General features: G+C 38.4%; 1 protein-coding gene across 4 annotated transcripts in view; it reads right to left on the bottom strand.

The window, feature by feature from the left end:
• The window catches only part of TJP2 (tight junction protein 2), a 70,830-nt gene that overhangs the window by 15,410 nt on the left and 28,106 nt on the right, over window positions 1–27,314 (bottom strand). For all 4 annotated transcript variants that reach the window (XM_072151215.1, XM_072151223.1, XM_072151200.1 and 1 more), the window contains 13 exons: window positions 22,821–22,874; window positions 21,739–21,863; window positions 15,860–15,962; window positions 14,419–15,022; window positions 14,039–14,142; window positions 11,860–12,013; window positions 10,657–10,762; window positions 9,771–9,925; window positions 9,518–9,584; window positions 9,189–9,339; window positions 8,779–8,887; window positions 6,620–6,830; window positions 3,228–3,418 (listed from right to left, as the gene is read on the bottom strand). In XM_072151215.1, coding sequence (XP_072007316.1) covers window positions 3,228–3,418; window positions 6,620–6,830; window positions 8,779–8,887; window positions 9,189–9,339; window positions 9,518–9,584; window positions 9,771–9,925; window positions 10,657–10,762; window positions 11,860–12,013; window positions 14,039–14,142; window positions 14,419–15,022; window positions 15,860–15,962; window positions 21,739–21,863; window positions 22,821–22,865 — 2,125 coding nt within the window. In that variant the 5' untranslated portion in view covers window positions 22,866–22,874. The remainder of the gene's footprint in view (window positions 1–3,227; window positions 3,419–6,619; window positions 6,831–8,778; window positions 8,888–9,188; window positions 9,340–9,517; window positions 9,585–9,770; window positions 9,926–10,656; window positions 10,763–11,859; window positions 12,014–14,038; window positions 14,143–14,418; window positions 15,023–15,859; window positions 15,963–21,738; window positions 21,864–22,820; window positions 22,875–27,314) is intronic.

Here is a 27,314-nt window from a genome sequence, read left to right on the forward strand (position 1 = left end):
GGGGTTCTCCACTTTCAGCAAATAATTGATAATTGTTTGTGTAAGGAAAAGTTATACAATTTTCCAATATACTTACTGTTTCAATTCCTCACAGTTTTCTAGATCTCTGCTTGCTTTGCTTCTATAGAAAGCTTCTAACTTTACTTCAAGGGGATATAATTTGTCCATGTGATATGATGGAAAGGCAGGTGCACAATCAGTTATTACACACAGCTCCTATTACCCTTGGTGATAATAACGGCTTGTGCACATGCATGTCCATCACATCGGCATAGACAGACATGGGCAGTACAAATTTCTTTGAATCTCATGACACAGCTGTGCAATGACTGGATGCACAGGAAAGACCTATCATGGATGTTAAGATAAATAGCGAACAAAGATTGGGAGAAAAAACGCTCCCAGGGTAAAATAGTAACGGTGGGCTAATATTACAATATTATAATATGCTCACCTAAAAGAGTTATAATGCAGAAGGCACTACTCTAGTGGAAGCATGTTTAAGGCTTTTCTTTGGGTGTAGCCGATGACTAAGATCTCGAGTCTGGGTGGTTGGGCCAGCTGGAGTGTGGGTAAACGGAAGGGGTATGGTGCACACCACATAGAAATTCAATTTGACAGTAACAGATATTGATAGCTTTATTTGAAAATTATTTTTGCATCAGACAGAACCACAACGCGTTTCTGGTATATGCAATTCCCCTTTTTCAAGTGGAAACGTTTTTGTTCTAACGCCTATGACAGTCCTGCGGGCATGAAAGAGGAACAGTAATGGATGTTGAGATGCTGTTGCCATGATGGCTCTGGTGATTTTACCAATTAGTCAGCACTAGCCAAACTGTTTATTTTGTTACATCCACAGTAGGAGATTTCCGAATGGGTTTCTTTTTTGGCTCATGGTTTATTTGCTCATATTGGTCTTGGTACCACTTCAATTGTTTGGAAATTTCTGCTGCATACCTGTGGCACATCTGTGGTTTAGCTAGTCTTCATTCCTCACCTAAAAACACCAATAACTGCCTCTCTGCCGTCTCCAACGTCACGTCCTCTCTCTTCTTGAAATGTAATCTTTTTAAGAATGACCCTCTTGTCTTTCTACCATATACAAACCGAACTATCCCCAACATCTCCATCTCGGTCTGTGGGATTTCCATAACCCCAAGGCATATTGAATCACTTTCACACTCTTGCCACATGCAAACATATCTAGATTGTTATTAGGCCAATTGTTGCTCTGATTCACTCTCGAATAGACTTCTGCAACTCCCTACTAATCGCTCTTCCCACTCACTAAACTCTCTCCTCAACAGTCTATTCTTTCAAAACAAATGCCACACAGATGCCTCCAGTCTGTGCCTGTTACTGCACTGTATTTCCTTCTGAATACAGTTTGGAATAATAGTCTCTCCTCTTTCATCTCAATCTATATTGCCCAACTCTTTTCGATTCGCCAGTGATCTTAGTTTATTTTGAACCTTAATTTGACCCTTTCAAGCACACCTCCAGGACTTCTCCTAGCTGTAGCAATTATCTGGAATGCCCTTACCCGGGCTATCCGACAAAATTTAAAACATGCTCTTAAAACCGATCTCTTTAGGCAAACCTATCACACTCGCTAGCTGCATGAAATGTCAACACTCTTTACTAATCCATCATATGTCCTCCTCCCTTCGGTTATCAAGCAAACAACAGATACATACCAAGCTCCTGGCTTCTCTGCAGTCCCAGTGACCTTTGACTTTGTATATAAGGTGGTGGCTGAAGGCTGGTTCAAGCAGCAAGATCTTTATTTATTAAAAAACTTTATTCTGTTCCTTTATAAAGAATTGCTAGACCATTATACAAGCTCTTATACATCTTGTGTCACCCCTTATCCTCATAGGACTTTAAGCTTTTAAGGGCAGGGCCCTCACTCGTATTGTTCCATATGACAGTTTATACTTTGTAATGTATTATTTTATTTCTATGTGTCCTCTATGATTTGCAAAGTGCTAAAATATAAACATTATTATTACTATCATTAAATATGCTGATATTCGTTGGGTTTGGGGTTTTGCTATGGGGAGGGATGAGGACTGGAGATTGAGCCAGCTGCTAGGGTGGAATACAAGGGGTTTAGGGGATGTCAACAAACTGTACACAGCGTTCTCCTATATCGAGCAATTTCACACTGCTTATTGGATATCTCGGTGAGATGCACTAAACTCATGAGAGCATAAATGAGCTACAGAGGGCCTGAATATCACATAGGTAGCATTCTATATATTTCACTCATGCCAGGGGAATTGGTGTCCTGGTATATAGCGCAGTGCAATTTGAGCACTATTATTGCTTAAAGATGCATGGGGCTGTTTTGTATGTCTCTCTTGCTCAATTTATAAGATCCTCATATTAGTGTTTTGTCCATTTATATACTGCCTCCATTTAATAAAGAGGTTATACAGCATTTGGTAACAAATATAGGGGTCTCCCTCAGTTGCCATTGGTGCGGTGGGAGATTTAAAAATGTTCCGTTCTCTCTTGTTGGATAAGTTAGGCTGGTGTGATGCCTGGAGGTTGCATAGCCCGTCGACCCATCAGTACTCCTGGTATTCCAGTTCACAAATTCGCATAGGGGTTTGTCTTTCATTCTCTGGTTTATAAATAGGGTACAAATTCATGCCTCACAGATTATGGGACTACTAAACGAATTAAATTATCTTTTAATTTGCCCATGTTATTAAGTGGAGAACATAGAAGTTGAATCCATTTCAGTTGCAGCTATTGGATAAAGGAAGTGATGTTCAAATGGCACTTACTGAGTTGTTTCATATTAATAATAAACAAACAAACTTTATTATTTTCTGTACTGCTTTTGGCCAGATGTATTGGGCTAGACCAACTTTAGCCAATGAGTGGCTCCTTTGGAGATTGGGACCTTGCTTCCATTGACCATGGGAGGCCACTTCCGTTGTTGTTTTAATGTCCCTGGAGGACGATCATTTGCCAAAGTGGGTAGTTTTGCATAACTTCAAGCTTCTAGTGTTGAATGTACAAGAGCAAGGCATAAATATTTTACTTCTTTTCTCTCCATCCCTGCCACCTAAAAGGTTTCCCAGATTCATCAGAAACCCTTTAAATTAAGCTAAATAAAGTTAAAAGCTATCATTTAATATTTCAAATGAAATAAATGAAAGTGCTTTAAAACAATTTCCAAGGTTAAAAAGGAAAAGAAAACATTTCTTTACCTTCCCTTAGCATAACCCTTTCATAGGAAGGAAATCTGGTGCTAATCCAAGAGATTGAGGTCAGATCATCACGGCCTTTCTTAGCATTCTTTTTTGCCCCAGCTCTCTGGGCACGGTTCTTCCAGAAATCTGCACGGTCCCCAGCTGGCCCTGTCCTCTGTGCATTCTTCACACTGGCCAGCTGATCAGCTCTGAAATATTAACAGCTATATTTTAACATAGAAAGATAATTATTCAGATATAAGCCATCAAGCTCAAAATATTTGGAAAAGATTGGTGCTGGAGCTAAACAAAAATTTTATTGATTGCATGAATTTTTATCACCAATTAGTATGGCTAAGGGCCTCTCAGACCGTAAATAAATAATAACGTACGGCAAGTGAAAACACTAACACCTCATTTAACCCCTTCATGATTGGGGGGGTAATTAATGCCTGAATGTACTGTTTAATTTTTGCAGTTATGCTATGCACTTTTTTTTTTTTTTAAACTGTTTTATTGAAACATAAGATAATAAAAGTACAGTTGCGATAGATACAAGTATCTTACATGAGTCAAAGTCAAGGCATTCGTTCTATATTTCATCTGAAGTAGTCCTCCTTACCAATCACTCGCCTTCACTGTTTTACATGTAAATCCATATAAGATGTACAAAACACATATGGACCTGGGAGGAGGTGAACCCCAAATAGTGACCAAGGTGATGTTCTGAGTTGGGCAAGTCACCCGGCATAACCCAGTGATATAGATATTGCAGCTGACCTGCTAGGTAATAAAAGTAGAAGTCAGGTAGCGCCACGCCAACCTGTTCTTTAGGCCTTTGCAGAGTTTGTAAGCTAAGTTTCGAGCTGGAATTCCCCATATAAAATTTAGCAGTGCTGGAGTGTAGCTACACAAAAAATCTCTTGGGTGCTATGCACTTTTTAAAATGATAATATCTTTGGAAATGCTTAACATATCAAAACCATTTTCACTTTTTTTTTCATGACATGTGAGATTTAACTTGATAGGATAGTTTTATTAATTACATTTTGTCTCTATAAAATTAGCTGACAAATGACTATAAATGTAAAATAAAAAATGCCATTTTGTATTTTTTCAGATTAAAGTACTGTATATACTTGTGTATAAGCCGACCCGAGTATAAGCCGAGACCCCTAATTTCAACACAAAAACTGGAAAAACCGATTGACTCGAGTATAAGCCGAGGGTGGGAAATGCATTGGTCACAGCCTCCCCAGTATATAGCCTGCCAGCCCCCCGTTGTATACAGCCTGCCAGCCCCCCGTTGTATACAGCCTGCCAGACGTCACAGTTGTGTGCTGGCCGGGCCGTGCGTACGGAGACGTCGCGGTCCTAGCGCCAGCCTGAAGGAGAAGAGGCGCTGCAGACGGAGCTGCCGCGGACATGAAGATGGAAGCAGAGCTGTCCGGGTCGTCGGAATCGTGAGTATTGAGTTTATTTTTTTTTATATACCCGAGTATAAGCCGAGTGGGGAATTTTCTGCACAAAAATTGTGCTGAAAAACTCAGCTTATACTCGAGTATATACGGTAGTAAAACTAAATAAACTTTTCCCAAAATATGTTCTAAATATATATGTTCTAAATATATACAGCATCATTCCATCACCCTTTCCCCTAATTGAGCTACAAATTTACTTCTGAAATTCCACATACTGTAAGCGAATTCTTTCCTGTAGCTCTTTCTCCATTCTGCTTTCAGCTGATAAGCTAAAGGCGGGCACATTTCAAAGACCTATATCTCCTTACCCCTTGCAAACATAACTCTGGTGTCATTTTAAACAGGAGAATCTACCCTTTAAAATGATATCTGGATTGTGTATGGATGATTCACAGAACAGGAGATATCTACTGTGAAGTTATGATTAGAACTCTTGGAAATAGAAAGCTGTACAGGCAGTCCCCGGGTTACGTACAAGATAGGGTCCGGAGGTTTGTTCTTAAGTTGAATTTGTATGCAAGTCGAAACTGTATATTTTGTAATTGTAGATCCACACAAAAAAAATTTTGGCCCCAGAGACAATTGGAGTTTAAATATTTTTTGCTGTAATGGGACCAAGGATTATCAATAAAGCTTCATTACAGACGCCTTACAGCTGATTATTGCAGTCTGGGACTATAGTAAAGCATTCAGAAAGCTTCACCAGAGGTCAGAGGGGTCCGTCTGTAACTATGGGTTGTCTGTAACTTGGGTGTCCTTAAGTAGGGGACCGCCTGTATATAAAGATCAAACGTTTTTACTACAACTTGAGTGGATATCTCTAGATCTGTGAAGCATCCACACAATCCAGATATATTAAATGGGATGCGCCTGTTAATATGACAGCAAAATTGTGTTTCTAAGTGCCAGGGTTCAGGAGATGTAGGCGTTTAAATTTGGACACTGTCATGATGTTTATAACTGTTATATTTCCTGAACCCTGGCAACTAGAAACATAATTATGGTATCATATTACAGTAAAATCTCCCCTTTAATATGTGATATCATGGGGTGATTTTATATATACAAAAATATGTAATTAATAAAACTATCTTATAAAGTTAAAGTCTCACATGTCATAAAAAAAAGCTAAGAAAAATATTTTTGATATGTAAAGCATTTCCAAAGATATCGTCATTTAAAGAAGCGCAACAAAGAACTGCAAAAATTGACCTGGACATTGAGGCATCAACGTCCCTTAGTCACAAAGGGGTTAAGGTATATGCTAAAAGTGAAGAGTTCATTGGTTCTAAATCCCTGGTGCTCTTGAATAAAAAGAATTAGGATGTTAATACTGGTGTGTGGCGATTAAACTTATGCACCCACTGTCCAAAGTTAGCGTATATACCCGAGTATAAGAAGATTTTGCAGCGCAATTTTTGTGCTGAAAATTCCCCGTTCGGCTTATACTCGGGTATAGAAAATAAATAAATAAACTCAGTACTCACCATTCCAGTGGTATGTTTGCGGCAGCTCCGTGGTCAGCGCCTCTTCTTTCTTCAAACCGGCACCAAGGCCGCAACGGCTTGCTGCGTGCGGCACAGCCGGCGCATACTCTCTGATGTCAGCAGTGGCTGACTTTATAGTTGTGCGGTGGCCGGGCCACGCGCACAGAGCCATCGCGGACCTGGCGCCAGCTTGAAGAAAGAAGAGGCGCAGCTAACCAGTTTCTGACAAAAGAGCTGAATAAGATGTAAAGATTTAGCAATTTCGCATAGGCATAGCCAAGAAAAGCCACGTACTGGATTAGGGACCATACACTAGTCACAATTTCCCATGAGCAGAATAAGACTTAATTGAAGACCACCTTAAATAGCTAATCAAAAATATGGTGACCATGAACATTGCAGAAAAAAGTTAAACAGGTACAGTTATGAAATAAAAAAATACCTGCTTTTACTTGGAATAAGGCCTTTTTCCAGCTCATTGGCAATCCTAACGGACAGCCAACTGCCCAATTTTCCATCATACAGCGTGTCAACCACCCTAAAAATCTCGCCTCTTGTGAATCCAAGGAACTGTGGACTCTCTTTTTCATATTCAAAATGAGTTCTTATGAAGAATGAATCTCCACGACCACAAGCAAGTATATTTCTATACACTGTAAAACACAGAAATTCCAGATAAACAAGTAATGATGCTAAAAACCTTAAAGGGGTATTCTCACCTGGGCATTCACATTCAGTTTGATAATTATGCCATATATAAACATTTCTTCAATTAGATGTTATTAAAAAAAATGTTCCTGTGTGAAGATAATTTCTCATAAATGTAGTCATTTTGTCCCTTAGAAACGAGATGGCTTCCTCGGATGCGGCCACCTCTGCCTGAGAGATTGCACAAATAAACAAAAAGGTTTTGTACATGAAATGTCCAGGAGTAACTCCAAGTCCCACAGCCATCCTGTGGTAATGATTGCTGAATCCTGGTGGTCAGGGAGGACTCTATAGCGCATGTCTGGCCACCTCTGCCAGAGTGTGACGTGGTCGTATCCGAGGAAGCCATCTCGTTTCTAAGGGACAGAATGGCTACATTTATGAGAAATTATCTTCACACAGGAACATTCTTTTTAATAACGTCCAATTGAAGAAATGTTTATATATGGAAGAATAGTGAAACTGAATGTGAGTGCCCAGACGAGAATACCCCTTTAATGTTTCCCAGTAAAAGGATTAAAGAAAAATGAACATGAAATCTCCCTAAAACTACATATATGTACCCATTTGCTTACAAAGAATTGGGCCCAGATGATGTTGGCTAAAATTACAGATTTTTTTTTAAAAGAAAGGCAATTCTTGATTTTTCACATGCGTGTCTCCATCTCAAATGATAACCCTGTTATTTCTATGTTCAAAAATTTTCTATTTTGTAACTTCTCTCTATGGTCCACATTACCATTTTGCCTCCAACTTAAATCCCTCATTTAACTATGTTGCTCTCCCTATGCATATTATTATGCCCTCCTTCTCCATACATCACAGCTCCTTGATGTAAGGTCAGCCCCTGTTCTCCTGATGGCTCCATACATAAAGCCGACATTGGTATTCCCATATCTTTGGAGATGAAGGATGACCTCTGAGCACCAATCTCAATGCAGCACTGTTCAGTCATTAACTTCACAATGGAGGAAATGGCATCAACAAAAAGAATCATGCTGCTCTGAATTGGCAAAATTATTGCAATAATTTCAATTAATCATCCAGATCTACTAATCTTAAAACTAGAGAAGGTAAAAAGGATGGCACCAAGGTAATTAATAAAATATATATTTTTTCTTTTAAAATCTAGGTCTGTAATGATTACAAGTGGACCTTATCTTTGCCTAGATAAGAAAGTTTTCCCCATTGTCAGGCAGGACGCTTTATTGTAAGTACAGGCAGTCCCCAGGTTACATACAAGATAGGGACTGTAGGTTTGTTCTTAAGTTGAATTTGTATGTAAGTCGAAACTGTATATTTTATCATTGTAGTTCCCGACAATTTTTTTTTTTTGCCCCAGTGACAATTGGAGTTTCAAATTTTTTTGCTGTAATAGGACCAAGAATTATCAATAAAGCTTCATTGCAGACAATTTTAAGCTGATTATTGCAGTCTGGGACTATTTTAAAGCATCCAGAGAGCTTCACCAGAGGTCACAGTGGGCAGAGGGGTCCGTCTGTAACTATGGGTTGTCTGTAAGTCGGGTGTCCTTAAGTAGGGGACCACCTGTAGTGAGACTATGGAACTTGCTACCACAGGAAGTTGTATACAAGGAGGGCCTGGATGAAAAGATCCCGTTATGGGAACTAAATTCTTCAGATGTGATGTTGATATAGGGATTCATTTTGACTGCCACACAGGAATCGGGAATTTTTTTTCCCAGATATAAGTTAATTTGCATAATCCTCATGGGGTTCTGGATCAGCATACCGTAGTAGGATTATGGGTTGCACCTATATCAGTATTCAATTTAATATTTTATAATGTGCAGTATTGTAGGCACTGTCTAGTACTATCCACCTATAAGGTGAATAGGCAAGCTTTAAAAATTCTATTTTCTACAAAACTTACCATCAAATTTACTCTGCATTAAGATGGTTACTTCTTCACCTTTTGGGATTTCCAACAAAAAAAGGACAGCATCTTCACGAACAATGCAACGGAAATCTTGTGAGTTTACCTAACAGGTTTGGAAGATCAAGTAAAAAATGTCAAAACATATACACTGCAGAAGGACACAAAGAAGGATGCCTCCTCCATCTGCCACTATAGACTATGGATATGTTCAATGTATATCCTGGGAGCTTTCCTGGCATATACTCTAAATGCGTCAAATAAAGTGTTATGAATGTTGTTTAATTACTTAACTTCTTACAGACAGACAAACTCATATTTTTAAAGTTTCACCCCTAAGAATATATTAAGAGGATTAGTGGGTTATAGTTATACTGTAGTTTGGCACCAAAGAACTGTGTACATACCTTAAGCAACTGATCACCCTCTTGAAGACCTTCCTGCTCAGCCGCACTGCCTTCCTGCACACCAGCCACAAATATACCTACATCATTGCCACCAGCAAGACGCATGCCAACACTGTCACCCTTTCGAAAATTTATCATTTTTGTATTTGGTCTGTGACAAAGAAATTTTATTAAATTAAATATGTTGAGTAAAATGTAAATATCCAATTATTCTTACATAACCTATAGAAATAAAAAATCTAAACCATAAAAAAAACTACTACTGTTGATGCTACATACAAAAATGCTTAATCATAAAATTTTAAATATAATGTTATATTTTTACTTACCCATAGGTCTCTAGATCTTCAGTACTTGGTTGCAAAAAAGTCTTAGGCATCGCAATAGGTTTTTCATCTATACAAAGTATGAAATATTAAAATGTGACCAGTGAAGATCAACAGAAAAAAAAAACCATTCAAATGAATACAATATCTAAACTACCTAAAACTGAAAACAAGTAACATGTTGCAAAATCAAGTAGCTTTCCTGAATACATGAGCAACTTCGGTACATTAAATAAAACTTTAAATGAAGGCTTACCTTGAACGTCTTCTAAATACACCCTTTCTGTAACAGGCTCAGGGACCGGGCTTACAGAAACTGGACCGGGTGCGTCAGCTGTATTAAACACTTTAAATGGAGTTGGCATGGCACCCATTTTTACAAGCCTGTTGGGTGGTTCTTCTTCTCTAGTGCTAAATTTAAGTAGAAAAAAAACAAGTGGGCATTTTAGAAACATTAATATGAGGAAATAAGAGGAGCAAATACCTATCCTGAAAATAGGTATTGGTTAAGTCCTTAAACTGACCCTGCACAATAAAATATGTAAGACTAGTAATTGCAATCTCTTCAGGATCAGGTCAAGATGAAAAATACCATATTTTTCCGACTTTAAGGTGCATTTTTTAACAAGAAAAAAAAAAGATGCTAAAAAGTGCCTTACAGTCCAAAATCAGGTGGATCCAGCTCTTCCAGAGCCTCCTGACCACTGTCCTAGAGATCTGGTGAAGCGCTGAGAGACCATTTCATCCAAAGAGAACATAGCACTACTCTCCTTGCCGCCCCTACATAAGTATTACTGCAGGACCTAGAGCATATGACCAATTGCATGCATCCGCCATCACTGCAAGGTCCTTAACCTCATTCATGCTTCCATGGAATGGGGTCATAGAAGAAGTTGCTGCTGGGAAGAATGGAAGAATGGAAGAATTAAAAATTCCCTGTTGGTAAAACCATAGCACACACATGCTATGGTTTTACCAACAGGGAATTTTTAAGTGGGGCCAAATTTTTCCTTTTTTTATGACTAAATCTTGGGAGTGTTTTAATGCAAGTTGTGCCTTATAGTCTGAAAAATATGGTAGTTATACAAACAAAATCTATTCACATAAATGTGAATTAATACAATGATGAATACATTTCTCACATTGGCTTTTCTTTCAGTTTCTCATTGGAGGAATGAGAGTCTGAATGTTGTAATCTTCTGTCATCTTGAGGTGAGCTGGATCGGTTGGATTCTATTTCAGATATATCTATGTATAAAAAGTCAAAATGAGGTAAATAGCTCATAACCACCAACAATTAGCTTATTGCATTACTCCGGTCTTATTTAAAAAAGTTAGCATTACTATCGCATTTAGCCTTTAGTTATGGTCATCATACAAGCAGTTAAGCAATGAGTTGCTGATCTGCATTTCTATGGGAAGGGAAACATGAGTCATCATTAAACTGCACATATAACACATCCTAAACTCAAAAGTGGCATACTAGTAGATCCAAAGAATAAGAGCAACAGTCATGCAGGTGCGCCACTTCTTTATTCGTATGGGATGCATAGAGTCATGATGAAAAGACACCAATGATCAAAATTAGTCCAAAACTTATTGTGGATGTCAAGCAATTGAAAATGTCATCTTTGCTTTGCCTTTATAAATAATTAAAGGACATCTACCACCAGGATGAAAGACTATGTTAATGAGCCTGAGTGGCCCCAGGTTTTATTATCACCTATGTAGCCTGGAGCTCCACGGGCTCATTTGCATACAGTCCTTCATGCTGTTCGGAGATGCCCTTTAAGTTTCTTCTGATAAATTTCTTTAAAAATTATTGAAGGCATCTTTAAAAGGAAATCTACCATCTTCCTTCTAAATTATGCTAATCTGTCTGAAGGGTTCCTGGGGCTGTTACAAGAGTCCCTTTGAGGTGTAGATTCACAGGCTGTTACAAAGTACAAGGAGTACTTCTCACTCCCACTGTGCACTGCTGTGTGATATTACATCAGGCAGAGGAAGGGGGAAATGCTGATGGAAAAAGGGGGAGACAATCTAACAACCTGTGAAACTATAAGATAAGATAATCCTTTATTAGTCATATAGTGATATATTAGCACAGTAGAGTTCTAATAACCCCCATAATTTTGATATTAGAAGAAAGGAGGCCATAGATGACAAATATGAGGATTACCAGAGTCACAGTCCCTGCATCTATGAGTAGGTGTCCCAGGTTTATCATGCTTGATTTTTTTGATTTTAGCAGTCGATTTCTTTTAATGTTGCGTTTTTTTAATTGAAACAGTGGAAAACATAACAGATTATGGAGCCCATTTTCTGCTAGGAAAATGTAAACTCACCTCCAATATCACTGTCACTGTCATGCAAAGAAGGAACATTAATGAGTGTCTGCATGACATCTCTCTTCACAACCAACTGCAGTTTTCCCCGTGACTTCTCAATTAATTTCCGGGCATCAGATAATGACATGTTTTCTGTCACGGTGCCATTGATCTGTGGCAAACAGAAGTGACAAGTATAAAGAATAACAACGTTAAGTTATATTTTGTTGGTTTTATTTAATCATTTGATATAACCCTTTCAGACATATTTTTGGCGTAATCGTTTTGGGGTGCTAAAAACGTATAAATGTCATGCAATCTTTAGGTTTAATGTAGACAGACTGTAATATGTGCAGATTTACACATTTACACAAAATTTACTGCTTACTACAGTACCAGTCATGGCAATGAGATTTTGCAAATATGATGAACACAAAACAGATTTTATTTTCTGTAAGAAAAATTGTGTGCCTTTCTACTGCGAATTTCTTCTGGGTTTTCATGAAGTCACTTACTGACCTCAGGAATCTGACTTACTGACCTCAGCATTCCAGCAAAAACCGTTTTATTCTGTGGGTCAGTACATTTTATCCATTGAGCCTAGTATTTTTATGTATGTATTTATATTCAATTACTAGACTCTCTGAGGCGCTCGGGTGACGTAGCCTGTGCGCTCGAGGCTATTTTGCATAACATTTTTTATAATAAAAGAAGTCCTGAGGAATGATGTTCCTCAGGAACTTCTTACTAGGACACATCTATCCTCACACAACTGATGGTAGATGTCCTTCAAGCTTGTTTCTTTTTTTCTGTTTAAATAAAACTACTAATCTGTTTAGCTCCTTCTGTGCCACATAGCATTGTCCATAGGTAGCACAATAGGCTTAAAGGGCCATCCCCATTTCAGCAAATAAATGTTATTGTTTGTATAATGAAAAGTTAACAATTTTTCAAATTACTTTCCGTTTCAACTCCTCTCGGTTTTCTAGATCTCTGCTTGCTGTCATTCTTTAGAAAGTTTCTATGTTTACGTCCAGTGGACAGAAATCTGACCATGATCACACAAGTGCACGGCTCGTTATAACCCACAATTCTGCTTACTCTGATACTAACAATCGATCCACATGTATGATCATGGTCACATTTCTGTTCACTGGAAGTTAACATAGAAGCTTTCTATAGAATGAAAGCAAGCAGAGATCTAGAAAACCACAATGAATTGAAAGTATATACAGAAAGTATATTGGAAAAATGTATGTGTATGTATTTTGCATAAATAAAGAAAAATAATAGTAATTTGCCGAAATGAGAATATCCACTTAAGGCTGCATTCACTTGTCCGCTTGGTTGAATGAGACGCAAATTGTGCAACGCATTTTATGCTAGGCTCTGAATGGAGTCGAACGACCGCACCGCAAATCTGGGCAGAAATAGCCCCCCATCTCAGATGCTATGTTGTGAGGCATGCGTCATATACAGACTTGTGAATGTAGCCCAATACTAATGACTGGTTAAAAAAAAAATTTTTTTTTTTAAATACATAAATATTCGGTTATATTTTTTGCTACATACTTTAAAAACAAAATGTTTGAAGGGAGCCTGTCAAGCACATCTTACCCCCCAAACTGAAGCTCTGACCTCATTTTCTGTAGCGAGTTACTTTGCATGATGATATCAAAATGAGTCAGAAGCTCCTGTGAATTAGGAAATGAACCCCCGACAAGAGGATGGACGAGGAAGGGGGTGTTACAACCTGACTCAACTTGGCTCAGGAACAACCGGCTGACTCAATTCACAGGATTACATTGCATCGCACATTTTAATGAATGGGTTAAAACGAGACGGCCTTCGGAAGACCCGAGGCGGTCATGGCGACTAATCATCGCCCCCAATGACGTCACGGGGAGCGGTGATCCACGCCAAGGTGGGGGCGCCATTTTTTTGAAGCTGTGCAATCAATGGGTTAACACCCGCGATCTGTGGTAACACTGATCGCAGGTGTTACCGATAAGTCTTAGCTGGTAAGATTCTTTCTTGCATATTGCAGCAATGGAGAGGGCTCAGCCCATGACACGTCTCAAAACAAAAAGCTTGGCCATACTGAAATATAACATTCCCCATAATAATGGAATATGATTCAGGCAACTCTTGTATACAAGTTTAGCAAAAAGAAAAAAAAAAAAAAAAAGTTATTTACCTTAAGAACAATGTCTCCTTCGTTTAAATTGCCATCTCTCGTTGCCAAACCAGTATCTGTCATTTCTTTGATAAAAATTTGGCTGCCAAGTCGCAAACCATACTCTGTAATAAATGAAACATAAATTCAAGTTTGTAACATTACTCATATTATTCATGTCTAAATCTTAATTTTTCAATTTCCCCTGCATTCTTTTCATACTTGCTATGCAAGGAATCACATGATGCCTCAGCACATCAAGTCAGGAGAGCAAAGTCTGCTCTCAGAAGCACAGTTAACGCACAGTAAAAGCTGCACAGTTGGGGACTGTTAGAAAAGGTTAGACATGCATTTACATACACCTGCAATACACTCACATTTATATTACAGTGTATTCCTACCTTCATTTTGCCTCTTTTTGGAAAGCAGTACACTTATGGGTTTCTCTTGGCCCTTTCGGGCAGAGTGTCGTAATGGTTCAGGGGATGGGCTATGGGATTGAAGCCTATCTCGGCTACGGTGAAGCACTTCCTTTTCAATCTTGTATTCAAGTTGGGATCTTCGGTTACTGCCTTGATCCGGACTGTAATCTCCACTGTAGCTACGTTCAAACGACTCTTCCCTGTCCACACTCCTTCCTCGATCTCTCCTATATTTCCGTTCCTCACTCGCATCACGGTCAATGCTTCTGCCACGGCTTCTTTCTCTTCTATATTCTCGATCATCAACATCTAGATTCCGTTCTTTACTCCTCCCACGAATATAACCTGGGTCTCTTTCATATGAGCGACCCCTTTCTTGGTCCTTACTGTAGCCCCTATCTGGGCTGGATTCTCTACTATGCCGACCATTGCCACTCTGCCAGTTTTCACTGTAACCGCTATATGCACTTCTATTATCAAGATGTCCATCATCATCAATTATTTCAAATGCCCTAGAGTCAGGTTCAGGAGATGGTGTTCGCCTTAATGCTGTGACTTGAACCTTACGAGGTCTTTTCACAACCTATTTAAACAAAAGAGATCATCAAAATAAAGAATTAAAAGAGAATAAAAAGAATGAAAATTCTAAAGAAAATACATGTAAAAAGAATAAGAATGAAATAAAATGTATGTGTCATTTGGATCACACAGAGAAAGCCGCATAAACAAAGCCCACTAGAAAATGGACACAACTGTTCGATTTATGAATTTCACCACGTTTGGATTTTGTCCCAGATTTCCAGTACCCTTCATTACATATTTAAAGTATATGTGTTATTTTTACCACACATAACATAACTCAAAAACTGAAAAAAAAAAAAAAATTGAAATGAAAAACAGAAATGTAAAGATTGAAAAGGTCCTGAAGGGGTTAAATAAAAAACTGTAAACATAAGGATAAATGCGACCCTAGAGAGCACAACCAAAGGGGCTCTCCACTCCGCTTCAATAAAAACAGTATCTACAAATTCAATAAAGTGGGGCAGATTTATGAAGCTGTCTGAAAGTCAGAATATTTCAAGTTGCCCATGGCAACCAATTACAGCTCAGCTTTGATTTTACCAGTGCTCATAATTATTAGAAAGGGGAGCTGTGATTGGTTGCCATGGGCAACTAGAAATATTCTGACTTTCAGACAGCTTAATAAATCTGACCCAATGAGTTTCCTCAAACCGAAGGCTTAGCGACCAAATCTCCATTTTTGCAAATGCTTTCCTTTTCATAGACCCAGTCTACCAAATTTTACTTCACGGGGGATAAAAAACCATTTTAGTTAATCAAAAGAATCGGATTCAAATATTCTGAAATTCAATTTTTCACACAATAAACATTTAAAAAGGTAAAAGAATAGCAAACTTACTATCACAGCAGTTTTCCCACACTTTCGTAACTGTTGCACTGCAAATGAATGCAGAACATTATCCATAGGTGTTCCATTAACCATGACCACTCGATCGTTTTCTCTACAAACCAAGAGTAAAAGGCATATTAACATAACACATGATCATATCTGACATTTACATTCTTTCATTTTACAGGAAAAAAAATAAAAGAAAAAAAATGTGGGATAACAGATTTAAAACCATAAAACATGATAAATGTGCACTTTGAATTGTGGCTCCTAATGTAATCCTAATTCCTCTTTGCAGGCTGTAATACAAAACAATAAAACTTTATTAACCCCTTCCCACTGATGCCCTTTTTTAATTTTTTAGTTCGCTTCTTTAAAAATCCATACTACTATTTATTTTTCAGTGTATGAGCTTTATAATGGCTTCTTTTCTGTGTACCAAATTTTACTTTCTATTGGCAGTATTTCATTTTACATGCCGTGTCCTGGAAAAAGGGGGAAAAAATTCATTTTAATTTACATTTTTTATGAGTTGCAAAATTTAAAAAAACTTGGTGTTTCGTCCACTTGGGCGAACACCCAGTCTGTATGTAGAGGACTCAGCCTGCGATCCTTCTCCATTCAGCCCTTGACGCATACCAACGTACTATTTCATTAAAATATACAATAACAGCGATATTGTAAAATCTCTTGGTCTGTAAAAGAGCCTGCCAACTGCAGGTTCTTTCCCAGATGCTTCTTTGACAGCCATGCTAAAAATGTTTTTTGCATATTTTTTTTTTTTACAGTGTTCACCACATACATTATGTGACATTTTATTTTGGGGGCTGTAGCAGTAATGGTGCTTTTTAGTTTTCAAACAAACAGGACATCATTCCGCAATATTTTCAAGTTGGAACAGGTAAGAGGACAAATTTTTCTGTCTATGTGATAGATTTTCAAAATTTTGGGTGAACATAGAAACATGGATTAACAATAAAACCTACCGTATATACTCAAGTATAAGCCGACCGAGTATAAGCCGAGACCCCTAATTTTACCACCAAAAACTGGGAAAAACTACTGACCCGAGTATAAGCCGAGGGTGGGAAATGCATTGGTCAAACCCCCCCCAGTAGTATACAGCCTGCCAGCCCCCAGTAGTATACAGCCTGCCAGCCCCCTAATAGTATACAGCAAGCCCCCTAATAGTATACAGCAGCTCCTAGAAGTATACAGCAGCCCCTAGAAGTATACAGCCAGCCTGCCCCCACGGCCCTTAAAAAAATAAACTTATATACTCACCCTCTGATGTCAGCGCGGCTCCCCGATGTCGGCGAGACTTACCGATGTTCCCGATGTCAGCGCGTCCCGTCTTCTTTCTTCTCCGCGGCTCCTCTTCTCTCTTCCGGCATGGACGCGGCCATGTGTTCTTCTAGCAGGCGCATACTATGACGCGGCTGCTGCTGACGTCATAGTATGCGCGGCCACTAAGAAACCATGGCTGCCTCCATGCCGGAAGATAGAAGAGGAGCCGCGGAGAAGAAAGAAGACGGGACGCGCTGACATCGGGAACATCGGTAAGTCGCGCCGACATCGGGGAGCCGCGCTGACATCGGAGGGTGAGTATTTAAGTTTATTTTTTTTTAAGTGGGTAATTTTTTTTGTTATAGACTCGTGTATAAGCCGAGGGGACGTTTTTCAGCACATTTTTTGTGCTGAAAAACTCGGCTTATACACGAGTATATACAGTAATTGCAGACACCTTTCATAATGGTTACAGCTGCCTGGAGCTAAAGTAGAGTAAATTTTCAAAGGTCAATCTGTAACTAGGGGTCACTTGTAAGTCAGATATCCTTAGAGAGGACCTGTCACCATATTTTGACCATCCGGAGTAAAAATGCCTGCTGATAAAGGGTTACAAGTCCTCCCCATATCGGTTAAAATTAGCTGCCAGAGGGGCCTGTATCTTAATTTCATATGTTTCTCTGATATGCAAATTAGCCTTTGTGACTCATGCCTGGTGTTTGTGACTCTTCTCTCTCTCAGGCTGGCAATGAGCCACGCAATGTTGACAGCAAAGTAATTAGCCAAATCTTCTCTTCTCAACTTTTGTGATGCATTTCAAAACGCATGCGTTAACACAAACAAAATGTATGAGGTAAGATGTGAAGTAATATGTAAGGTAATATGATAACCACCATATACAGGAGCCATTGCCTGCTGTAGCAATAAGCAACCAATCACAGCTCAGCTTCTATTTTGCCACAGGTCATTAATATGAGCTCTGATTTGTTACTATAGTCAATGAGTAGAAAACAGCTTATGTGGGAGGTAGAGAGAGACCGAGAGAAAGGTGGGGAGAGTGAGACAGGCAGGGAGAGTGACTGACTGACAGAGAGACAGCCACTGAGTATGAAACAGATGACCGGGAGAGTGAGTGACTGAGTGAGAGACAGACAGGGAGAGTCAATAAGAGAAAGGGAGAGATAGATATATTATTTTTTTGTTAACCAATTCTATTTTGTTATAGCTAAGTGCAGTTATTTACTATCCCGGGCAACGCCGGAATATACAGCTAGTAGAAGATAAAAATTATGATTTATGTGGATGTTAGAAAACAATTTTTAGCTAAAAGAAGGGTGTCAGTTAGTTTATAGAGCTCTATAGGAACCCGTTACTGGTTGTATATGTGCCCTTTAAGGCCCCTTTCACACAACCGTATATGGCCATCATAGAAGCGCACTGTGCACGGAACAGTATGGTGAGCACATACGTTGCTTTAAAAAATATAGGGCATGCTCTTTTACCATATTTACAGCCTGGCAGCACGCCTCCCTGTGGAGAGGGGAGGAGTGAGGAGCGCTCACCTCTCTAGCTGAACATATACTTTGCTCGGGCCGGCATACGTTCAGGTGAAAGCATCTTAAGGCAGGAACTGCCTGTGTGCCAAAGCATTACAAACTTTCAGTCGTAACCATTAAAATGTTGCAATTTGCATTGACAGTGGCATTTAAATGGTTTAACGGCCTTGATCATGGCAATGACTGACTGCAGCTGAAGGAGCCTGACAGTCTGCCACTAACACTTTCTGCAATGATCAAGCTGGTTACAGTTTCTGAGCCCACTCGATCATCAGATGTAACTGTACGTCGGAATGCACAGACAGATGTAGAATTCTGTCAATCTGTAGCAATGGGTAATGTTGACAAATCCATTATAAATACTATTGTGAAGGAGCAGTTTGCACAGCCACAACGTATAAAGACAGGTCTGGTGGAATACACCATAGATATGTCTCAAGAAGCAAAAAAGAATTGCACAAAAAATAAATATAAAGAAATATCTTCACAACATAAATCAATATTTATTCATATATAAAGACAGACACAAAGAAGACACATTTAACCCCTTAAGGACGCAGCCATTTTGCAGGTTAAGGCTCAGCCCGATTTTTTGGATTCTGACCTGCGTCTCTTTATATGGTTATAACTTTTGAACACTGTTACTTATCAAAACGATTCTGAGATTGTTTTTTCCCCACATGTTGTACTTCATTTTAGTGGTAAATTTTGGCTGATAAGTTTTGCGTTTATTTACAAAAAAAAAAGAAAATATGATAAATTTTTTGAAAAATTTGCCATTTTCGAAATTCAAAATCATTGCGTTTCCAGACAGATAGATTTACCACCTAAATAAGTTGCTGAATAACATTTCACATTTGTCTACTTTACATTTTCATAATTTTTGATATGTCTGGATAATTTATTTTGATGTCACGCGGCTTACAAAAAGAATAGCGCTTTTCCGGATTTTCAGAATTGACTATTTTGGGGATAAATACAGTTTGGAATGAAATTTTACATATTTAGCATCAAAACCCCTATATAACCAACCCATTTTCAAATCTGCACCCCTCAAGCTATCAGAAACAGCTTTTACGAAGATTGTTAACCCCTTGAGATCTTCATAGTAATTGAATCAAAATGGAGGTGAAATTTAGAATGGTCAAATTGTTCCCTTATACGTTCATTTAGCACTAAAATTTACACATTTCCAAAATATAAAAAGAGAAAACCCACCATACAATTTGTTCTGCAATTTCTCCTGAGTACAAAGACCCCCCACATGTGGCCTTATTTGTTTTATGGGCGCACAGCGAGACGCAGAAGGGAAGGAGCGCCCTGCAGCTGCCAGGATTTTAGTTTCCTCATTGGCCCCTTTTGAAGGCTATAAAATTTTCGCTTTTGCGTTATTGGGGCCATGTGATGCCATTTTTTTTGCGCGATGAGATGCTTTTTCCATTGTTACCATTTTGGGGTTGGTATCACCTATTGTTGAAAATTTAGGAACTTTTTTTTGAGGGCAGGAGTAGAAAAGCATCAATTCTGTACTGGATTTTTTACTCTTTTTTTTTTTTGGTGTTCACCGTATAGACTAATAATCATGTTATCTTTATTCTATGGGTTGATACGATTACGGGGATACCAGACTTGAATATATTTTCTTACGTTTTACTAAATTTGTCAAACAAAACCCTAATGTGGGGAAAAATCTATCATTTATGTATTGCCGTCTTCCAAGTGGCATAACATTGTTACTTTTTTGGCTACAGAGCTGGTTGATGGCTTGTTTTTTGCGGGACATGTTGTACTTTGCACCAGTATCATGTCGGAGTACACATGGTTTTTTGATCGCATTTTATAGCATTTTTTGTGGGATTGAATAGCTAAAAATCATAATTTTTGGAAGGTTTATAGCAGTTTTTTTTTTACGGCGTTTATCGTGGGGGTTCAATAATGATTTACTTTTATTCTACGGGTTGTTACGGACGCGGTGATACTATATATGTGGGGTTTGTGTTATGATTTAGACTTTTTTTTTAGTTATACGTCTCTTTATATGTTTTGGGGGTTTTGGGCATTTTTAGTGATTTATTACTTTATTTTTTTATTGAATAACATTTTTTTTTTTACTTTTTCACTTTTATACCATGGTACATGAACAAGAAATCCTCTGATTGCTTGTTCATGATAATATTCTGCAATACTCATGTATTGCAGAGTATTATCAGTGTCAGCCTATACACTTGCATAGGCTGGCACTGTGCCAGTAAGATGACGTCACAGACGCCATCTTACCGGCAATTCTTGCCGGGGTCTGCGCTGACCGCGGCATTTAACGAGTTAAGCACCCGCGATCGGAGACAACTCCGATCGCGGGTGTTACACTGGGGTGCCGGCTATCAGTCACAGCCGGCACCCCGTCTTTCCCGATGCCGGTTCGGCTCAGATCTTGAGCCAAATCGGCATCAGCTCAGCGTCCGATATATCGGACGCTGAGCGCTAAGTCACTGAGCTCAGCGTCCGATATATCAGACGCTGAGCGGGAAGAGGTTAAAAGCATTTAAAAAATATTTTACAGGAAAATTCATAGGTGGTGGCCCTGGTATGGGTCAACCACCAACACACCCCTATCCAGACAATGGTTGCTGTCTATATGTCTACCTCAATATTGCATATAATCCACAGTAATATAATCCAATATAGAATTCAGTGGCAATAAGCCCAAGCTGCACAGTCCACAGTGATGTTGGCAGTGAATAGATAGCCGTAAACAATACATCAAAAAAGTGCCAATACTTCCATCAAAGCTCAACCAAACACAAGAAAGTGCTGAGTGCTAACAATAAAGTGCTAATTAAGAACTATAAAGTGCTGGTGAAAAGCTATAAACAATCACTGCTAAAATAGAGGTATTACCCACTGCATATGTTCAAGTAGGGATCTGAATCAAATACGGCATAGGGCTGGCATACAGGTAGAGGTAGACAGGATAGGCGGTGACCGGTCTTTTTTGCTTCTTGAGACAAATCCATTATAAATGCTATTTTAAAATACAATACTTACTGTAAGATGCCATCAGCTGGACCACCAAGAAGAACATCAGAAATTACAATAGAAGGTTCCCCATTTTCAAAGTGTGGATTATCTTTTCCTCCAGAAACTGCTATGCCAAATCCTTTTTTGCTATCCTGGAAAATGCCAAATTTGCTTTATTTTAATATATTCAAATGAAAAAGATAATTAAACAGGAGAACGATTCTGGCTCGTTTCTGATGCATGCATAATGGATGTGGAATTAGCGCTGGGGTTAATCCCACAAACATTACACTGTGTGTGCAGGTAACCCGAATGATGACCAGATTTAAATTTTTTCTTCTACAATTGAGGAAGATAAAACTGAAGCTTAGTGGTAATGCAAAAGTAAGAAAGGTTACAAACTACATGACAAGTTAGAAATGGGAAAATTATTTAACCATGTTTAACCTTTTGCATTTGAGATAATCTAATAAATTGCAGATCTATAAAAATAACCCTTTCAAATTGATTGAGTCTTAATAAAATTATATTTATGTTCATATTTTTTAGGCTTAAAAGCTGAAACAAAATAGAAAAAAAAAAAGTTTATTTTCATCTGCCTGTAATATAAACAAACAAAATTATAAACCTACACAAGGCTGTAATCGGCTACAGGACAACAAACAAGCAGCTTGGTGTGAAGGCCACACATTAGAAAATGGGAGAAACACAAGATGACTGACGTCTGGGAAGATCTTGCCTTGTGAGGTAAGGATGAGTTTTAAAAAGGTAAGAATCAGCCTAGAACTGCACAGGAGAACCTGGTCAATCCCAAAGTTTACCATTGGTAACACACTACGTTATACATAATTACATTGGATGGAGGTGAGATGAGAAAAAACCTTTTTATACTTGTTCACTGAACACACTATATTATCATGGATTAAAATCCTGCAAGGAATGCAAGGTCCCCCTGCTCACATCAGCACATACTCACGCCATTTGTAGTTCGACAATGACCAACTGGATGAGCCATAGGAGACATGGGTGGTCATTGGTGGTCTTGTGGTCAGATAGAATGAGTACAAGAACACTGTGTTAATCGCGGAGTGTGACGATTAGGTACTCACCTTTTGCAAGGTCACAGTGTATTGCTCCCATATGAGTTCTTCCATGCTGGAGGCCTGGATTAAAGCAGAAGTAAATTATTAGGCAATTATTATTATTCCAAAATAACCCATTTTATGATGCCAATGTTATATACACTGTAATAATAAATGTAATAGTCTAACGTAAAGAACATTGGAATGCAATGCTCAGTGCCAGCAAGGAAAGAGTGGTGTGTACAGTGAGCATCACTGCCCCTATGTCACAAAGAGGCCCAACTCCATCACACACTATTTCCGTCATCCTGTCCAAACGTATATGGTCCTTTAAAGTTAAAGAGAACGGTAAACGATAATATTTTTAGAACTTTGATTATTCTATGGATAGATAATAGTTTGCTGACTTGGCCCACTTCAATACATTGAAAAGTAATACTCTGAAATCGACAAAAAAAATACAACTTAAGTAGAGTAAACAGTAGCCCTTGCAAAGCTTTCACAATGATGTGTTTCAGATATATAATTGAAGGTTTCTTTGAACTTCAGGGTAATAACTAACATGTATATTAAAAAGAAAAGCCATTTACAATATACGCCCCACAAGAGCATTTTCCGAAACCACAACAATCCATTCTATGTTCTGAGCTTGTACAAATTGCTTTCCCTGACAAGACTCCATTGATAAAATGTAGAATGCAGAGATGGTAAGTCCAAGAATAACCTGTAACACATACAAATTAAATGTATACCTGCAACAGCCCTATAAAAACAAATACAAATGAAATGTATGACGCATCATTAATAATACTACACAGTAAATAATATTCTGCTAAACCTGCAAACCTCCTGTCCAGCAAATGAAAGCCTCATCTGTTCAATGTATATTCATATATACAAAAATTGTGAATAATTTTCCATAGAACAGATAAAGATTTTAAAAGAAAAGAATACTTTCTGGTTATAAACATTTTTTGTGGGACTGTAAACACAGTAATAATTTTTACTTGGTTAACGCATATTGTATGTATATAAAAGCAGAGAGCAGAAGTGAATATAATGGCATATCCGTAATCCTTTTGCCCTCTATTGTTTAGTTTTTAAGCTTGTTTTAATAAGTCTACATCTGTCTGTCCTTGCATTCAAAATACAGTGGCAAAGAGAACCAAGAAACAGAAGTAACTGTATAACAGCGTTTAACATACAATGTAAAATCCTCTTGGTCATAAAAACAGACAATGCTTCTTATTAACAGCAAAGTTACACATACACCCATTGTTTCATTCACCTCTTCCTTTACCTGAGTAACCTGGTCTTGAAACCTGACTGTAAGTTTTCCTGGCCATGTGTATCTGCGACCCCCGTTTTGCTTGATCACTGAAGAAAGTTTGCGGACAGGCCTGCTGTCTACCTGCATTGCATGGTGTGTCATGGACAGTTGTAAAGTAGTACCTCATCTCATAAGTCAAAAGATATCATGTTAATAATTACTTTGTAAGCCCCGCCTTTTGTGCGCTTTACTTCACCTAGTAATCTGATCCTGCTGGAGCCCTGCTTCACAGGTCAATAGGCTGATTTTTTTAAAGAAGGTTTATAGAAAAAAAAAATGAATGGAAGATTAGAACTTTTGCGAGGCAAAAACAAGTGGAAATACTACTTTTTTTTTTCTATTTAGCCCATTCTTAACATTTACTTTTAAAGGGAACCTGCCACCACACTTACCCCCCTCAACCCACAATTCTACAAACAGTACCTTCTTCTGTAATATGCATGTCTTTTTTGCCCCGGACTAAACCTTCCCTTAGACAACCTCTTGAACTTAGAAACCTCAAACTTCTAAATTCTGCACCCCAGTGGCTCTAATAGGGTAAAACCCACAATTTGTCAAATTTAGTAATTTAAAGTGATGTTTAGTTCTGTACTGTACTGTAGTATTTATTCATCATCTAGATAAAAAGACTTATAAAAAGCAGCCCAGGGTGCTCCATGCTGCTAATTATTCCCGCTTCGCGCACCGCCCTCTCCCGTGCTGGGATTGTCATGCAAGAGGTTAATTCAAGCCTCTAGCATGCCAGATGCCTGCCTCTCCCATCACATCTTGTCCCCTCGCATTGGGATGCTTTTTTAAAATTCTTCTTTGCAGGGGATCCCGATGTTTGTCTTCATAAATCTTGGCACACCGGGAGCGGAGGAGATTTATGACGATGGCTTAACCCAAATTCTGTTATTGAGTAATATTCGCCACATTTATTAAGGGTTTTCTTAAGGCATTTTGACTTTTTGTCCTAAAGCCATATCCCCTTTTACTGTGACCAATGCCCCTTTTTGTACAAGATTGAAGAATTAATTAATTTGGTGTACTGAACTAGGACAACTAATAGATAGCGCAGAGCATGGGCCAACATACTTAAATTTTGCAGATGGGCTACATGTGACGTAAAAGATGCTTTTAGGTTGCCGATTACCCTTGCAGCCCTTTAAAGTTAAGAAGAATGACAAAGCAGCCCGCTGACTAAAAAAGGTTGTTCAACCTTGGCCCAAATCCTTAGATCAGGAATAAAACAGACATTTCATCATTTTCTTATAAATATTCAGCACACACTGCAATGATCAAACTGTGCCAATTTAGTATAATTTTGGAGTATGTCCATTTTTTCACGACTCCGACCACACCAAAATGGTCACCGACTGCACAAGTTCGACTGCACATAATTTGTGATAATTGACTTAAATATGACAAGGTCACCTCATATATTAGGAACATGCTACATAGGGGCAAGGGGCTTTCAAGATTTGCATGAAAAACAGAAGTCTTGATAAATGCCAGCCATTTACTTTATTGGTGAACAGCAATGACACAGCAAATGACACAGTCACTGTCAATTATTTGACAGTGACCTTGTGCAAGTCCTATAGATCTGTGAATAGGGCTGAGATGCAACACTTAGCATAGCACCTACACAATCTTTAGTTAATAAGTAGTAATTAGGTTATGGCTGTAAACTTCAATCAGCTAAATTAAAATATGACCCTACAGTCACAAACAATATAACAAATACATAAAAAAAAAAAAACCACAACAACAACAACACCACACACAATAGAAACCCTGAATGACAAGAGCACTGTCCACCCTCTAACTGCCATACAAGCATGTTAACAGAAAACAAAACAGCCAAACAAAATAGACATCTACACAGCATTTACCCTCCCTGCACTGTAACAGCTAACAATACAGCCATTCTTACCACCCAAACACTGCTTCCCTTGACCAAGACACAATTCATTCCTGGCATATTTCTCTCTCATTAATGTGGCAAGTCTGACTAAAAGTATGTTGTGTCTAAAGACTACACAGAAATAATGTTATTACAGGCAAATTAACATTTCCACATATGAACTTTTAGGTACATAGGAAGAATAACATTCATAATGGGCTGAGGAAACCTAATCCGTTATTCATTCCTGTTTTTAGTAATTCATTTTGTGTGCAAAACATAAAACTAGATGTTTACAACGTGTGTATATTTAAAATACAAATATTTATGCAAAAAAAAAAATCTAAATATGTAAAATCTATAGATACAGCAGGGAGAATCTGGGAAGTGTTACTAGCACATTCAATATAAAGGCATCTAGTTTCTCCCCTTTACCCCAGTCTTCAATAAGCCCATCAATGAGTCCATCACTCCAATATAAAACACTAATAATAATTCTTTATTTATATAGCACACACAGAATACACAGCACTGCACAGATCTTGCCAAATCAGTCTAGTCCCATTATGTCAATTGTTGTTATGGGATGTCAGAGGTTACAACATGGAGGTAGGAGAGAGATAAGACACTCACCATGCCCAGGTTTTTTCTATGATTCGAATGGACATTATAGGCTTAGGTTTTTAGGATTTTAGGTTTTGCAAAAACATTGCGGTTTGATGCTTGCGTTTTTATCATGGTCTTCATTACAGTGGTAAAACACATGCATGGGTGAAAACTGCATAAAATCCTCAATTCAGTTATATTTATTACCTAAAATGTCACAACATCTCAGCACAACAATATGTTGGTTTGTAGGATCCAGCTACTGTATATATGAAAACAAAACGCAGAAAGGGACATAAAGCATAAATCCATTCTACTCAAACATTGATGCAAAATCTTTATGGGAATACTGAAGAAGATTAATCAGCATGTAGACCATTAAACCACTGCAGTGCAAGACTAGACAACCCTATGGTGCTTAGTTTAAAGGGGTTGTCTGACTATTAGAAAAATTCAGCAGGTGGGCTGAGGAGGAGCTTTTAAAATAAATAAACCTTTACTCACTTCCTCTGGCGCTCCTAGTGTCCCGCACCACAGTCCATCAAAGCCCGTATGTCAGTTTCTGGCAGAAACATCTTTATTTTCCAGCGCTGTATCAAACACGTGTATGGCTCCGACGGACTGTGGCGCAAGACACCAAGAGTGCCAGACAAGGTAAGTAGAGGTTTATTTTATTAACCCCTTACCGCCGAGGCCC

Source organism: Engystomops pustulosus, chromosome 1 (genome assembly GCF_040894005.1).
Source record: "Engystomops pustulosus chromosome 1, aEngPut4.maternal, whole genome shotgun sequence".
NCBI lineage: Eukaryota > Metazoa > Chordata > Amphibia > Anura > Leptodactylidae > Engystomops > Engystomops pustulosus.